This window comes from Euprymna scolopes, chromosome 20, assembly GCF_053919585.1.
Source record: "Euprymna scolopes isolate OS-2025 chromosome 20, ASM5391958v1, whole genome shotgun sequence".
NCBI lineage: Eukaryota > Metazoa > Mollusca > Cephalopoda > Sepiida > Sepiolidae > Euprymna > Euprymna scolopes.
Genome location: NC_136501.1, coordinates 15615073 through 15632100, shown reverse-complemented (window position 1 = coordinate 15632100; position 17028 = coordinate 15615073). Strand labels below are relative to the sequence as shown.

The window sequence follows — 17028 nt, the reverse complement described above, 5'->3', positions numbered from 1 at the left end:
TTTCCTGGGGGGAACATAATATGGGCACAACCTAATTTAAAAATTCAAATATTTCAGATTTGCATTAAATTTTGTCCATTATAATTAGTCAGTAGACACTAATTAAACAAAACTAAATTTTAATTTCTTAACATCCCTTAAGCCTGCATCGGAATCATTTGATTTGGATCATAATTGAAATAAGGATTCTTGGCATAAGATTTAAATCTTGATCTTAATGTTCATAAGTTGACATAAAAGTGGTGCAAAACTTCTGTTTCAAGAATTAATTATACTCGTCCTGGGACAATTATTCTTTTCGTAGTGTGTGTGTGTATGTGTGTGTGTGTATGTGTGTGTTTACATTTCCCTACGCAATAACTCTGTCAATTTTCAGTCTACAGACTCGAAATTTGATATACAGGGTACTGAGATTTGGAAAAATCTTTATAATGGGTTTTCGGTCAGAAATTTGGCTGCTAAGGGGTCAAAGTTCAACGATTTGACCTTTGAAAACTCTACCAAACTCCTCCGCCAATTTTGGGGCTAAACACTTGAAATTTTAGATATTGGTTCCTTGGACATGGATCTAACTTAATAACTTGATTTGAGCCCAAAACAAATGTTAAGGGGTCATAATAGGGGTCAAAGTTAAAAAAATTGACTGCTTTTTTTTTTTTTTTTGCTCAATATATACCTCCAAACACCCGGGCAACGCCGGGCTGAAATGCTAGTGTGTGTGTGTATGTATACACACACACACACACACACACACACACACGTTGCCAGGTGGTAAAATATGCATAAGTATTATATTTTAATTCATACAGAAACTGAGACATGTCCATGCGAGTGTTGTTGTTTTTTTCTAAGCAGTTCATTTGTTGTAAGTAAAAAAAAAAAAAAATACTCAAGCTGAGATCGAAACTAAAAGCTAAAGACACCGAGTCAAGTACAATAACCATTTGGCCAGATTGACACGATCTTTAAAAAGTATTTTCAAACCTACTTATTCTTAGCATAAGAAATATGTCATGTGAACCATTCATGCTTGCACATTTGTGAAACAGCTGACAAAGATAGATAAAAATTCGATAAACTTCACATACAGCTTTTTTTTTTTAATTTTGAGCCCTTAACAGCCCTATTTTCCATATGAAAACATTAAAAAGTTTTTCACATGTCTGAATACCCTATATACAATATTTCAAGTCTGTCAATTAAAAATTTGTTGGATATGTAGGTTGGGAAGTGTCCTTACGTAAAAATTCTCACTTATATATATATATATATATATATATATATATATATATATATATATATATATATGGGACGATCTATAAATAATCTATAATAAATAAGGTTTTTATTTTTACTCTTATGACTTTAAAAGAACTATTTCCTTTTCCACCTTTGATCTTTTTCGAAAAAAAAAAAAAGGTATTTTTCTTATGCATTTATATGAGTCTCTGATGATGTGTTTGGTTAATCTACACCATTCAATGAAACACGTGTAAGACATCCCATACAACCAATACAATATGAACATTATTTAAATATACTTATAATTTGTAAACAAATCAAATATATATATATATGCGCGTTTTATTTTTTATTACTGTATTTTTCTGTTAAGTTACATTATTGTTTCGGTTACACGGCCGTTTTTTTCGACTGTGTAGCCGAAACAATAATGTAACTTAACAGAAAGATACGGTAACAAAAAATAAAACGCATATTTGCTCTACAACAGTATTGAGCACTTTCTTCAGTTTTTATTAATTACCATCTCCACTATATATATATATATATATATATATATATATATATATATATATATATATATATATATATAAAATTTAGATTATTTTGTGTATTGATATTCATATTAAAACCCTTTTTTTATTTACAAAGAAAATGCAACTTTGTTATATATGAGTCGTGGAATTGCATTCATCTGCAAAAGATCTAGCTAATTTGCATGTTCTTTTTAAATATTCATTTTAATTAATTCCTTATTATTTTTTCAGTTTTCTTATGGGATGATCATCTTTAGTTAACTATTACATGTAATTATATTCATGCAGATATTTAACACGATTTATACTTGTGTAATATTTGCGTAAAAAGTTTATAGTAAACACAAACTTCTTTTTATATATATATATATATATATATATATATATTTGTTTAAAGAATTTTGGCTACCAAACTCCTCCGTCAGTTTTTGGTCTACAGACATGAAATTTAATATATAGGGTATTCGAACCCATGCAAAACTTTATATTTTGGTCTTAGCCAGGGAAAACTGGCGCAAAAACGTGAAAATTAAAGAAATAGAATCTGCCAGGTGAAGGTCAACATTATGAATATGCGTAGTAATAATAATAGTAATAACAGTAATAGTAATAGCTATTGGTTCATGTTTTAATGTTTAGCCTTGCAGCAAACATGTCTTCATTGCTCAGGCATTAACATCAAAGGAAAAATTAAATTGTAAGCTAAACAATTTGGTTTCGATTCTTGGTGGTATTGCACAAGTCATTTTTTTTTTTTTTAAATCATTACTATATATTGGGTCCAACATAATATAGTAATAAATACGAAATCTGCATTAATCAAATTATCATATTTAAGCGTATTTTATGACCGGGCAATGCCGAGTGGCCTGTTAGTATATGTATAATTTCGAAATTCTGAAGAAAAAAAAGTTTAATTTTTAAGAGTTTTGAATAAAACATGCAAATTTCTTTGCCATAATCATATTTTTATGCAATAACGACTTAGCTCTGCTCATGTATTGAGCACTGTTCAAGTACATACGCATATGTTAAAATACATACACACATGTTAAAATGAAAATAAAAAATGCTAAAAATAAATAAACTTTAGTTAATTTTGCACAGCGTTATTATAATTAGTAATCTTTAATTCATTTAGTCGGAGATATATTTTTTTTTTAAATCGGTTTTAAGAATGATTTAAGCATAGTATTTCATCGTGAATTACAGCATTTTGAAAACTGCTTTAAAAGTATATAATAATTGGTCATTTTCTAAAATAGTGGCTCCTGCTAGAAATATTTTATTTGGTTTAGGAGTCAAAATTAACTTTAATATTCGATTTGAACATATAAACTTTAATTCCGTCGAAAATATGATTTTAAATTAAGATGTTAGTCTTTAAAATAATTTCTGATTTTTCCATGTCGTTGAAGGAATTGAGTGAAAATCATTTTTTAATCTCTATATTAATAAAATTATTCCTGTGTATTTTTTTTATGTCGACATAACTTTTTAATGATAATTTTTATTTATTTACTATGACTCGAATATTTAGTTTGATTTTCTTTTCAATGCAATAGTGTAAAATGAATTAAAAAATATATTTTTTGATTACAAAATTAAATCCACCGGAATGTATTTCATAAAAAAAAAAAAAAAAAATTACTTGGTGGCCCTTAGAAATTTGCAAGGAATTTGGAAGCATTTATTCTTTCGAATAGAAAGTTATTTCTGGTTTGACAAATTCTTAACAAATTCTCATGTCTTGGAAGTTATGTACACCTAATAATTTTATAAACAGACTAGCTGTACATATCCAGCATTGCCAGGTAAAGGGCATTATTGGGCGAAGGGTGTAGTCACATACTATATAAGATTCGCCAAATATCCTAAGTTATGATTTTCCTGAAAGTTGATTATATTTTGGATTTTTGGAAGCATAAAACAGTCATCTTCATCTTTTAAAGGGAAATAACTCATAGGTTAAATGAAAACTTCCTTTTTTAAACGCAGCTAATGTTAGTTATACTAATAATTATTAGGTTGGTGCCAAAAAATTTTTTTGTATCAGGTATAGATATACGTCATAATCACATTGACGCACCGGTTCTCATCAGATTACCAAAGTTAAGCAACATTGAGCCTGGTTAGTACCAGATGGATGACTATTCGGGAATTCTAGGTGCTGTATGTGCTCTCCGCTTATCTCGGCATCTGTTTCCAGTCGTCCTGTACATACACTTCAATTGCCACTGATATTTAACAATGTCGACTCATGAGAGATGTGGTTGGAGATTTCGCACCTCCTGACACAAACATTTCACACGCTTCGTGGGTATCCATAGTCTGTCAAAGACTGGAGGAGCTCCTCCCCCATATATATATATATATATATATATATGTGTGTGTGTGTGTGTGTCAAAACCTAATAAAAATATGTTAAATGTAAATTAAATTAAAAATAAATCAACTTTATATCATTTCTAAGTAGAATACTTAACACAATTCTATTATTAATTTCCATTAAAAATTTAGAGCTAATTATTAAAACAGATTTTCGTTAATGTAATATGCAAATGAGATAACCTCTTGAATGTTGATTCCTGTTGAATAAATACTAATATATAATCATGCAGTCATAAAAGAATATGAGAGTCTGTTTTCAGTATTAAAATATTTGTGAAAGTATGCCTGTTGTGTATATATATATATATATATATATATATATATATATATATTAACCGAATTGTGAACAGACGAATAGACAGAAATATGGCTTTATTATAATAGATTTAAAGAACACTACCTTAACAAAATTAAGTTTTTTTGTTGTTTATTAACCCTTAATTTCAGCCCAAATAAGGCATACTGCCACTTGAACATAAGGGGATACTATTTGGGATCATGTCTATAAGGGACTATATGAGAAATTGAACAGCAATATGTCTGTTTACATTACATTTAAACTTCTGTGTGTCAGTACAGTCAGGGAAGCAGAAAACAGGAATTCCAAAGTCTAGTAGTTCAAGGGAAGAAGCTATTAGTGTCGAAGGCTTTCCAGCATCTAAACACCTCAACATTAAAGGGTGCGATTTTGCTACTTGTCGGGTTAGGAAGATGTATGTCAAGTAAGCACAAGTGCTATGAGTTAATCAAAGTGCATTCTTTTAAAGTACTTGTATAACAGTCACCGGAAGGCAACATTGTGGCGATGGGACAGGACCAATTAAATTTAAGATTGCTTTTTGGACCTTGTCTTGGTATGAGAGACTAGCGGTACATGCACCAGCCCAAATGTGGCAGCAGTTCTCGATGCATGGGCGAATTGTGGCTTTGTAAAAATATAGGATTCTCTCTGATGTGAATAATTTTCTAGAATGATAGAGGGAGCCCACTTTATTTAAAGCAGCCTTGGCAATGTCCTCAATGTATTTATGCCAATTCATGCTGCATCTGAATGTTAGGCTGAGGAGTTTCAAAGATGGGCTCTCAATTAAGGTTTTATTTGTTGGTTGAGATTATTTTTGTAATTGCTAAAGGAAAGAAGCTTTGTCTTAGTAGCATTAAATGTTACCATCCATTTACAGCTCGATTCCACTACAAATTGAAGGTCGTTTTCTAGAGTTCATACCATTGTGGTTGATATGTGTACATTCGTTTTTTCCTCATGTCTCTTCTAGAGTCTGGTATCCTAATACATATAATATTCTTAAGTAAAAGGTTCTTGTTCTTGAGTCGGCCATGAATTGACGATAAAACAGTTATGTTTAGGCTTATTGTACATACATAGTCCACTAACTGAAGCAGTTATGCCTTCTCATTGTCAAATATATATAATCATCTTCGAGGCGATGCTGTTTTCAGAAGCATCAGCTTGTTGATGTCTACAACTGGAACTACTGCTACCCACAGAAAAGCAGAATTTTGGGTCATGGTTTACTCCTTTAGATTTTCCATATTTAAACTTTGCCCATACACATCAAGAGGGTAACTCTCCAAACACACACAGCTGTACACTATGGCAAGGCTATATTTTGCACGTCACAAAATGCATGGAGACCAGTCGAGATCACGTCTGGAAGTCAACTCAGAAAAGTACTATCCCTCTACAAATCCTTTATCCCCCCCCCCAAAAAAAAAGAAAAGTAAAAACGGTACTTAACAAATATCAATCCATACTGATTATGCAACTGTAATATTTATATTAACACTGACATTCAAGATGGTAGCATTCATGTCAACAAAATTATATAGGGGCAGATAATTCTAATTATTTCTAGCTAGAGATTTCTAAATTGCAAATAACTAGAATTATCTGCCCTTGCATAATTCTGTTGACAAGATATGCCTCCATGCTGAATTTATTTCATTTATATACTATCGCATGCGATGTAACTAAGGCTAGTCTAGTGAGACAAGTTATCTGTTCATCTATCTATCTATCTATCTATCTATCTATCTATCTATCTATATCTTTCTTTCTTTCTCCTTCTCATGTGCATCCAAGTAATCGTTTCTCTGATATTTTTTCTGTGATCTTTTTTTTTTTTTTTTTTTAATTTTGTAATAAACACTTTTATAAATTCACATTGGCATCCGAGTGGTTTTGTCAGTAAACGATGCAGAACCTGGATTCCCGACGGGTATATAATGGTTTGTGAATGCATCAGTGAGTGAAAATCGCCCTAAAATGAAGTACTGTTGCTGCATCTGGGCAGGAACTGCTCAATGCCCACTATTCTGCTTTAATAGAGTTCAAAGCTGCCTTCAAAACCTAATTGGTGATGCCCTTTTCTTTTTTCTGTAAGCTTTTTCCCACAGAAGAGACGTAATGAGCCTGTCTCTGCTCTATCACTATTTTCATGGCAAGTGCTTGACTGAACTCCAATCTATGGTTCCCCCTTGACAAACTTTCACAAAAAGTGCTCAACTAGCTACAACCATTATATAATTTCTCCCACTCTCTATCTGTGCTAAACATAGATTCCATGAACAAAGCTTCTTTCTCAGAAGTGCCCACATTTGGAACACTGTTCTACTGGTTTGCTTCCTGATTGAATACAGCATAGTCGGCGTCAAATCTGATGTAAACAAGTTCTTGTTGAGTCGTCCCCATAAATAATCAAATTCTACCCAATCTACACCATTATCGATTACTAAACTACCACCTTAGATCCATTAACCCTTATCCTTGAGTGGTCTTTAGGCCTTAATAACTGGTGACTCTCAAGTTAAAAAAAAAAATGTAACGGTTGGCCAAAACGTCAGTTGGCCACGTCTGTCCTAGATTCATGTGTGTGAATACTTAAAAAAAAAAAAATCAATAAAAACAATTCCAACAAATTTATGATGAGTGTTAAAGCCAGTTAATGATGATCTCTAAGATTTATTTTGTTGCCATTAACAACTGCATTTTGTACAAATTTTACAAATATTTTAACAATAAAATAGAATGTAAAGTTTGCGTTTGAAAAAAAAAAATAAAATAAAAATGGGTCGACTTTTATTGATTTTCATTATTTGGCAAAATATTTTTTTTTTTTCATAGTTTTAAAAGGAAAATCAGAAGTATATTTGCATATGTTCGATGAGAATGTATTTTTTTATTTTTACATAATATATTTATTTATTTTGCAAGTTTTGTAGATTTATATAAATTTACCGAATTTCCATTACTAACAATTACTATATTGTCCAATTTCTATTGTACACTCTTTAACCCTTATCCTCGAGTGGCCTCTTGGCCTTGATAAGTGGTGATGCCTATGTAAAAAAAAAAAATTGTCGTTTATTTTTTTTTTGTTACTATAGAATTATGATACAATGTTTGTCAACCCAGCAGTGGTTTTATTGCTGTCAGACTGCGGTATGGTTTTGTTTGATCCTAGGAGGTCCATTCTCTCATAGTTTGTATTATCTCTGAGAAGGGGTTCGTTTATTGCTAATCGCCTACCAGGGTATACTGATAGAACTGCTCAGGCATTTTTTTTTTTTTTTTGTGGGTCAGTGTGTTTATCCAAGTGTGCTGGCTTCTTAAAATCATATCTGACCTTGTGTCTAACCTCCTGGCAAGGATGTAAAAAAAAAAAAAAAAAAAAAATGTAAAATTTTTTAAAATTAAAAATATAAAGACATATTTACTGCTTCATTATCTGTTAATTTTAAAGTGAAATATAATTTTGATTGCTCCTTATAATAAACACTGTGATTCCTTTACTAATTGAGTAATTAGTTTCATGGAACAAGTTGACGATTTACTCAGCTCAATATTTTAAATAGTACCTTATGTGCATGGGTCATTCAATAGATAAAGTGAATTTGCAACAAAAATGGTTCTATTTCGACACTGTTTCAATTCCAATCTATGGCTCCCCCTTGCCTAACTTTCACAAAAAACACTTGTCTAATTGAAACCACTATCCCTAATCCCCCCTCTCTTTATCTGTACTTAAACCTAAATGTGGATTCTATGAATAAAGCTTGTTTCTTAGAACTGCACACCTATGGAACTCTGTTTCGTTTGCCTGCTTTCCAGTTGACTACAATAATAGTTGTAAAGTCCAACATGAACAAATTCTTGATAAGTCGTCCCCTTGAGTAATCCAAGTTACAAAATTCCCACTAAAACTTTTGTAAAAAAAAAAATTTATTGCGTGAAAGCATTATATGTAATTTTTTTTTTTTTTTTTTTTTTTTTTTTACAAAATATTGTGTAATATTTAATATATAAAATAAAGCCAGTCACTATATCATTTCTTTGTCGTTAATAGCTTTGTTCCTACAAAAATATTTGATTCTGATCTATCAGTTTTTTTTGGGGGGGGGTTAATGGATCATTATGGCATGTTGTTACAAACAATAAAATGTAATTCGATTTAATTCCTTCTAGAAAATACTTTGACCTGATTGGAATTATCTTATTTTCATATGAACATCATCTTGAAAAATAGTTAAAAATTTAGTTAACATTAACTTTAAGGAAATCCTGTAAAAATTCTGCTCTGTATTATTTAAAAAAACAACTTATTGTATAAAATCATTATTTTTAATGTTTGAAAAAAAAAAACAAAAGAAAAACAGTAACTTGTTGCAGTATGAATGAGACAAAATAATGAGAAAAATCTCATGTTGGATTTAAAAAAATAAATATGGCCAATGTAAATAAATGGTGCAAAAAGAAAGGGAAATAAATCTGTTCATAATGACTTTTTAAATTTTTTTTTTTTTATTTACAAAAAGAGAAAAAAAAATCATTATTTCCATGGTGACATATTACGGACAGATTTATTTCCCTTTTGACATCGGCCATATTTAAAGAATTGATTATGAGGTGTTTTACTGGTTTGTATCTTCAATTTAAATTGTGATAATTTATTGTTTTTTTTTTTGTTTGTTTTTTTTTTAATAAATTTAATACAATAATTTTTTGCAATAAATTATGTTCAAATAGTGTTCCCTTAAAATTGATATTAATTTGAGGTTTTAACCATTTTTTCCATGGTATTCTTCGTTTCGTAATCAATTGAAAAAACATTTGTTCAATACAGACATTCTTTCAGAATTCAGAATTGTCCAAACAATAATAAGAGATTACTATCTCGTGACTGTAATGAGTACATATCAACTGTTGCAAATGTCACGGTGTTTACTGTTCTTCTTGTAGTATGGAGCCTTGAATTGTTCCGATGAAAATTGAGATAAAAATATTGTTGCTACTTCATTTCGTTTTCAAATTAACCCGTTTTCATATTATTTGGATTCTTTGGACTACTGTTCTTATCTTGGGCATTATTTTTACAACGTTTGAGTCGATGTAGCCTTCGACCTTCTTGTGTATCTTGTCAAACTCGTAAATTTGGATGGAATTTCGAATGGAACCTGTAAGATCCCATGACATAATGGTTAGAGTACTTGGAAAAATCCATTGTAAAATTGACCTTCTCTTCAAGGTTCAATCCTCAGTGTGGGCAACCAAAAAATACAACTGTGAATTACTTAGGGCCTCTACCCAGTTATGGCTGACAGAATGAGAGCATGCTACCCCCGTGAAGTAAATAAAGGGTTTGAAATTCCATCCTAATTCCCAAATCTGACACGATACACCTGAAGACGGTCGAAGGTTACATTGACCGAAACGTTGTGAAAAATGAGAACAGTAGTCCGAAGAATCTAAATAATACGAATATGATGAAGTTCAAATTGAGCATTATAATTCACTCCCACCCCTCTCTGCTGTATTGGTAGAGAAATTAGTCGAAGAGATGGTAAATTTTAATATATCACTTGCAATCACAGCTCCACTTGATGATCTGTAATTAAATAGACCTACTTACGTTAGACCTACTTTCGTTTATCTCCAGAAAGATGGAGAAATCCAGCTGTCATCAAGTTTAGGTAGGAAACGGGAGTGGGGGAGGCTACACAAGGTTATACTTACTCCAGTAGTGACCCATTTACAAGCACCTGCTTATTAAAGTCAAATTTTTATAGGATAACCTCAATTTCTTTCACCTCTCTTAAACATTGGCCCAGTCTAAAAATATTAAGCCAGCAGTGTCAATACGAACATATGTGGAATAAAAAATGGAAAGTCAACTTATACGCTGATAAATATGAGAGATAAAAAAAATACATAAAGAAAAAAAAGCAGTGTCAAGATAAACCAGCAGAAGAAGGAACAAAGAGAAAAAAAAATGTGAACAAGAGAAAAGGCCTAGGATATGTTGAGAGTGCATGTATACGCCATTGTCACTGCTTGTTTAGTCTAATTCGACTGGGATAATTTTAAGGCGAGGTGGAGAAATATACAAGATTACGTTATTAGGGTCTTCCATAGCTAAAAATGAAGTAGTCTAGCTTTCATTAATAAACGCTCGTATCTATTTCATATGCAGAAACATGTTTAACCAGATTTTACATTTAATAAACTCAAAAATTAACAATTTTGTTTTACAAGGCAGTCACAACTTACCAAGACCCAAAGCTACTCGAGGATAAGGGTTAATGATAATGAGTGTACGGTAATAATCTACATATTAATACGATAGCGTGTCATTTTGTGTGTCACGCTTACATCTTTTTCCTTCCGAGTGACTGTCGTTTAATTGTTATGACCTTCCATTTATTATAAGAAATAATTTTACCAAGAATTCTTCATAAGTTTTGGTTTCGATTCAAGCTGATGCACCCAAATCATGTGAACATATTTTTTTTTTATTTTTGAAATCGCAACTTTCTAATATATAAGAATCAATAGAAAATTGACTCTATAATAATATATACAAAATCTGCATAAACTAAAATATCATATTTAAGCATATTTTATGATTGGGCTATGCCGGGTGTCCCTTTTGCAGTTTTAACAAAAGAGCTACAATAATATCAGGACGTCTCCATTTACACTGAACATCCACAGAATGCTAGCATCAACATATTACATATGAAAGAGTCCACTGCAGAATTTCCACAGATCCTGCTAGTTTGGTATAATTTGATTATTTAAGGGAACGGTTCAACAAGAATTTGTTTACATTGGACTAAAAGACAGCCATAATGTAGTCAGCAGGCCAGCAGAACAAAGTTCCACAGGCGGAGTGTTCTAGGAAAGAATCTTTGTTTATGGAATCCATCTTGAGACTTAGGTACAGATAGAGAGTGAGGGAAATTAATAGTGGTTTTAGCTAGATGAGTGCTTTCTGTGAAAGTTTGGCAAACGGGGATCATAGATTGGAATTCAGACAAACAAATGCCATGAAAAATATTGATAGAGAAGAGACAGGCTTGCAACGTCTCTTCTGTGGGAAAGAGGCTGCAGGGAAGAGAAAGTAGTGTAAAAACTGGTTGCTTTTGCATTTTTATGCACATTGGAATAATATATATATATATATATATATATATATATATATATATATATATTAGCAGCCGCATTATACTATTTCTATTTAGTTGTCTCCTCCTGAGGGAAGGGGTGGGGATGAAGAAAAGCGGCACTGTTGGAACAAAAATAAAAGTTGTCTCTGTCTAGAAGGATTTCTCTTCACTGACCGAGGACAAAAAAGATGTATTTAATAAATACTATAATGTCATATGTTCTTCAGAATTGTTTAATCTATTCCTGCTTCCTTTGTTCCAGCTCGTTTGACTCCTTCGTCTAGTGGTCTTCGTCAATTTGCTATATTGATACCTCATTGTAGTACAGCTTCCTTTCCCAGTAGCTTTTTGTTTTTGTTTTTTTTTTGTTTTTTTTTCAAGAACAGCAACCTCGTGACACTCTCTTCCGGCTGACTGTTTTCCTCCTAGCCTTGTTTTTTTTTTTTTTTCAAGATTAAGGCTAATAACCATTGCCTGTCTCCCCAATTATTTTTGTTGACTCCTTACATCAAGTGGCTTCATGCCTTGTCTGGGTCGATTTCCATAAAAAGGATGCTGTTTATATAAAAATGTATAAAATTCAGTCCTGCATATACAGTGCAGTTGTATTAGCTGCACCTTTTCACATTTGACCAATCAGAAATAAATATCGAGCCAGATGCGGCCGTGGGTTGGACAGTGCCAAGGTTTGGTCTGTAAGGATAAAAATATTTTTCTTCTTTGCATATCAGTTTGAGAAGATTTAATCCTGACAGACATCTTTAAGTCCGATGACCAATGGATTAAAATAATCTCCTGTGATGTATTTAAAAGGGCTTGAATTGACAGGGAATTTTTATTTTATTTTATCTATTTTTCAATTTTGTTTTCCTTAAAATAATTTATTGATTATAAACCATTATTAATTATAACAAAATTAAGGGAAGAAAATCACTTTTAGAAAATGAATTAGTCCAAGAGAAAATCTTTTATGCCGTTTCTAATTTGGATAACTTGTGTTCAGAAATTTTCAGTGCATATTTTTAGAAATCAATTTTAAATTAGCTTTTTTTTTTTTTTTTAAATTTTTTTTTTTAAATTCAATCGCACATTTTATAACATAAAATTGCCTGTTAGTAGATTTCCCAACAACAGGAGTTGTGTTTTATGGCATACCAACCCTTTTCAGTTTTTATTTAATGCCAATTAGTTATTTGGGTTGGGGTTTTATGTTATTTAGGTTACATGTACACTTTCCAATTTTAATATTATTTTCTAATTCCATATCTAGCTACCAGTAATTCTGTACAAGGTTTTATTATCAAGTAATAAATATTCGGCGCTTCTACACTATTGGGACGAAATTTCGGAAGTCATAATACTGAATTTCACATAAAAACAATGGTATCTATGTATTCCTCATATTTTTAAGATGATTATATCCAAAAATTACGAAAATCGATAACATAGAAAATTATTTATTAAAGAAAATATAAAATTTGATAAAAACGATCGTAAAACACAGAATTCAAAAGGGAGGTAATTTTCCGTTTTGGTTTAAAACAAGATGGCGGAAAATTTTCACGTGCTAACACGATTAAATTGTTTTGTTTTTTTAATAATTCAGTAATATTCAAGTAATTTCGACGGCATAATTTTGAAGCTACCATTGTAACTTATTAGAATTGACAAAAAAAAATCAGTTGAAGCCATTATTTTTTTTTATCTGAAAATTCCATTTATCGACTACAAAATCTTGTTCCAATTCTGCAGAAGCACCAAATATTCTAACAATATTATTTGTTTCCCTTGAAATAAACTTAATCATTCAACCAACTATTTTATTTGGTTTGGATACAATTGAAAAAGAAAATAATTATGAAGATTAAATTCATCATTAAAATTTAGATTCGTAAATCACTGAGGAGTATCAATTTGTTCGCAATCTAGTGTCACTACTTTTCATTGTTTATTGTTCGTACTATTTGGATTCTTCAGATTATTATTCTCATCTTGAGTGTCATTTTCACATTGTTTCAGTCGATGTAACCTCTAATCTTCTTCAGGTGTGTCTTGTCAAACTTGGGAATCTTTCTGTTGAACTCGTGAATTTGGATAGAATTTCGAATGGAACCCTTTATTTACTTCAGGGGGGTAGCATGCTCTCGTTCTGTCAGCCATGACTGGATAGAGGTCCTAAGTAATTTGCAGCTGTATTTTTCAGTCACCAACACTTAGAATTGAACCACCAACCTTCAGGATAGTATCACTTTTACAATTGATTTTTCCAAGTACTCTAACCACTACGCTATGAGTCATGGCTGACAGAACAAGAGCATGCTACCCCACGAAGTAAATAAAAGGTTCTGTTCGAAATTATGTCCAAATTCCCGAGTCCGACAAGATACGTTTGGAGAAGGTCGACTGAAATGTTGTGAAAATGACACTCAAGAACAGTAGTCCAAAGAATCCAAATAATATGAATAACGAATCCTAATTTCCAAAATTCAGAAATGGAATGTTTATTATCACGAATAAATAATTTAACAAAGCAATATAGTTCAAAGATTAAAAACTTAGCAAAACTCAAAGTGTAAAACCGATTTCTATTTTCATATAAAGTCTGGAACTCTCTTCTAACAGCAGCAGCAAATATATATTAAATTTTGATTGGTTCCCAGTAATTCAATATTATTATGCATGAGGTTTTATTAAGTCTTAAATCTTCTAACAATAACATCTGCTTTCCTTGAAGTAAAATTTCCAATCATTCAACCAATCATTTTATTTGCCTTTGAGATATGAGACAAGTTATGATGATGATTCAAATTTATCATTAAAAATTTACCCCCCCAGTCATTGGTAGAGAAACTAGTCCAAGAGATGGTAAACTCTAATGCTTGCAATCACTTCAGATGACAGTCTTTTTATTTTAATTACTTATTCATGACGTAATAATTCAACATTAACAAAAATATAAGTGAAAAAATTTTTTTAAAGAAGCTGACCATAGTTAGACGATCTAAAAGCTTTCTTTTCATTAATTACTGCATTGCTACTCTTTTTACCAGGATTGCTCACCTTCCCTTGATCTTCAGTTTATGATGTCGAGTGTTTAGCAAGTGGACATCAAGTACTATTTATTTTTTCTTGAATCATTGGTATGACTTGACCTAGGATTGAACCTGAGTCTTCCAGCCTTTGTGCAAAATGAAAATCCTTTTTTATTGGAATGCTTTCAGATGAGGCTTCATAATTTGTGTATTCGGTTTTTTTTTTTTTTTTTTTTTTTTTTTTTGAAGACTGTTATCCTCATCTTCATAGTTGTTGTTTCACCACTTTTCGGCCAAATCATCCTCTGGCCTTCTTCAGGTGATTTTTGGGGCCCGTGGCACAGTGGATAGTTGTGTTAAATCTCTATGGTTCCAGGTGAGCATTGCCTGAAGATAGCGGTTTCAATCCTACCAAAAAGCCAAAACGTGGTGAGACGACAACTATGGAAGGCAGTAATTACTGGGGGGTAAGTTACAAGACTCAGCATTCCTATCTAGTTGTGGTTAATCACCTGAAGAAAGCCAAAGGATGAGTTGGCCGAAACTACTATGAAGGTGAAAATAACAGTCCACAAAAAAAAAATATGAATGGGAATCCTTGTTCCAATTTTGATCCGTGTTATGCCAAATAGATAAAAATGTCAAATTATGATTTAACTTTGTTTTTAGTCCTCCGACAAAGGAGAAATTGGACCTAGTAATTCATTACTGTTCATCTGTTCGCACAGTTTTTCAGTAACCATGCTTTGGATTTTTATAAAATTTTGCACAAACATTAGTCATGGTGAAAATAATTTTTTACCAGAACGGATTTTTCAGAATAACTTTGGCTTCCTTTCTCCCCCCCCCCTCCAGGATGCATTACAGGGGTAAAATTGCCCCCAAATCGTTCACTTCTGGAGGGGGACCCCACATGCTCAGCTTTTTTATGTCTAGTTTGAATAAGTGTAATTATGTTCAGGTTTTGTATTTATAGTCTATCGATTATTTTTGTTCTGCAGAAGATGACAGTGTTCCATGAAGCAATGGATTACCTGGATGAACAGCTTCAAGAATCCGAAGATGAGAAATCAAAGTGGAAGCCGGTTGGCGATGTGATCATTGAAAATTTACAGGATGAAATTGACCTCACAAAAGTAAGTGCATCTTGCTAGCTTTTCATTTTATGGTTCTTCTACTAGTTTGCCGGCTCTCTTTCTCGTCCCCCCCCTCCCCTCCCTCTCTCTCTCTCTCTCTCTCTTTCTCGTCCCCCCCTCCCTCCCTCTCTCTCTCTCTCTTTCTCGTCCCTCCCTTCCTCTCTCTCTTTCTCGTCCCTCCCTTCCTCTCTCTCTTTCTCGTCACTCCCTCCCTTCCTCTCTCTTTCTCGTCCCTCCCTCCCTCTCTCTCTCTTTCTCGTCCCTCCCTCCCTCTCTCTCTTTCTCGTCCCTCCCTCCCTCCCTCTCTCTCTCTTTCTCGTCCCTCCCTCCCTCTCTCTTTCTCGTCCCTCCCTCCCTCTCTCTTTCTCGTCCCTCCCTCTCTCTTTCTCGTCCCTCCCTCTCTCTTTCTCGTCCCTCCCTCTCTCTTTCTCGTCCCTCCCTCCCTCTTTCTCGTCCCTCCCTCTCTCTTTCTCGTCCCTCCCTTTCTCTTTCTCGTCCCTCCCTTTCTCTTTCTCGTCCCTCCCTCTCTCTTTCTCGTCCCTCCCTCTCTCTTTCTCGTCTCTCTCTTTCTCATCCCTCCCTTCCTCTCTCTTTCTCGTCCCTCTCTCTCTCTTTCTCGTCCCTCCCTCCCTCTCTCTCTCTTTCTCGTCCCTCCCTCCCTCTCTCTTTCTCGTCCCTCCCTCCCTCTCTCTTTCTCGTCCCTCCCTCCCTCTCTCTTTCTCGTCCCTCCCTCCCTCCCTCTTTCTCGTCCCTCCCTCCCTTCCTCTCTCTTTCTCGTCCCTCCCTCCCTTCCTCTCTCTTTCTCGTCCCTCCCTCCCTCTCTCTCTCTTTCTCGTCCCTCCCTCCCTCTCTCTCTTTCTCGTCCCTCCCTCCCTCTCTCTCTTTCTCGTCCCTCCCTCCCTCTCTCTCTCTTTCTCGTCCCTCCCTCCCTCCCTCTCTCTCTCTTTCTCGTCCCTCCCTCTCTCTCTCTTTCTCGTCCCTCCCTCTCTCTCTCTTTCTCGTCCCTCCCTCTCTCTCTCTTTCTCGTCCCTCCCTCTCTCTCTCTTTCTCGTCCCTCCCTCCCTCTCTCTTTCTCGTCCCTCCCTCTCTCTTTCTCGTCCCTCCCTCCCTCTCTCTCTCTTTCTCATCCCTCCCTTCCTCTCTCTTTCTCGTCCCTCTCTCTCTCTTTCTCGTCCCTCTCTCTCTCTTTCTCGTCCCTCCCTCCCTCTTTCTCGTCCCTCCCTCCCT

General features: G+C 33.5%; 1 protein-coding gene across 7 annotated transcripts in view; it reads left to right on the top strand.

Annotated features, from left to right (window-relative positions):
* LOC145241334 (dystrophin-like) overlaps nucleotides 1–17028 on the top strand; it is a 1936823-nt gene that overhangs the window by 1715914 nt on the left and 203881 nt on the right. For all 7 annotated transcript variants that reach the window (XM_080104172.1, XM_080104173.1, XM_080104174.1 and 4 more), the window contains one exon: nucleotides 15667–15801. In XM_080104172.1, the coding sequence (XP_079960298.1) occupies nucleotides 15667–15801 (135 nt within the window). The remainder of the gene's footprint in view (nucleotides 1–15666; nucleotides 15802–17028) is intronic.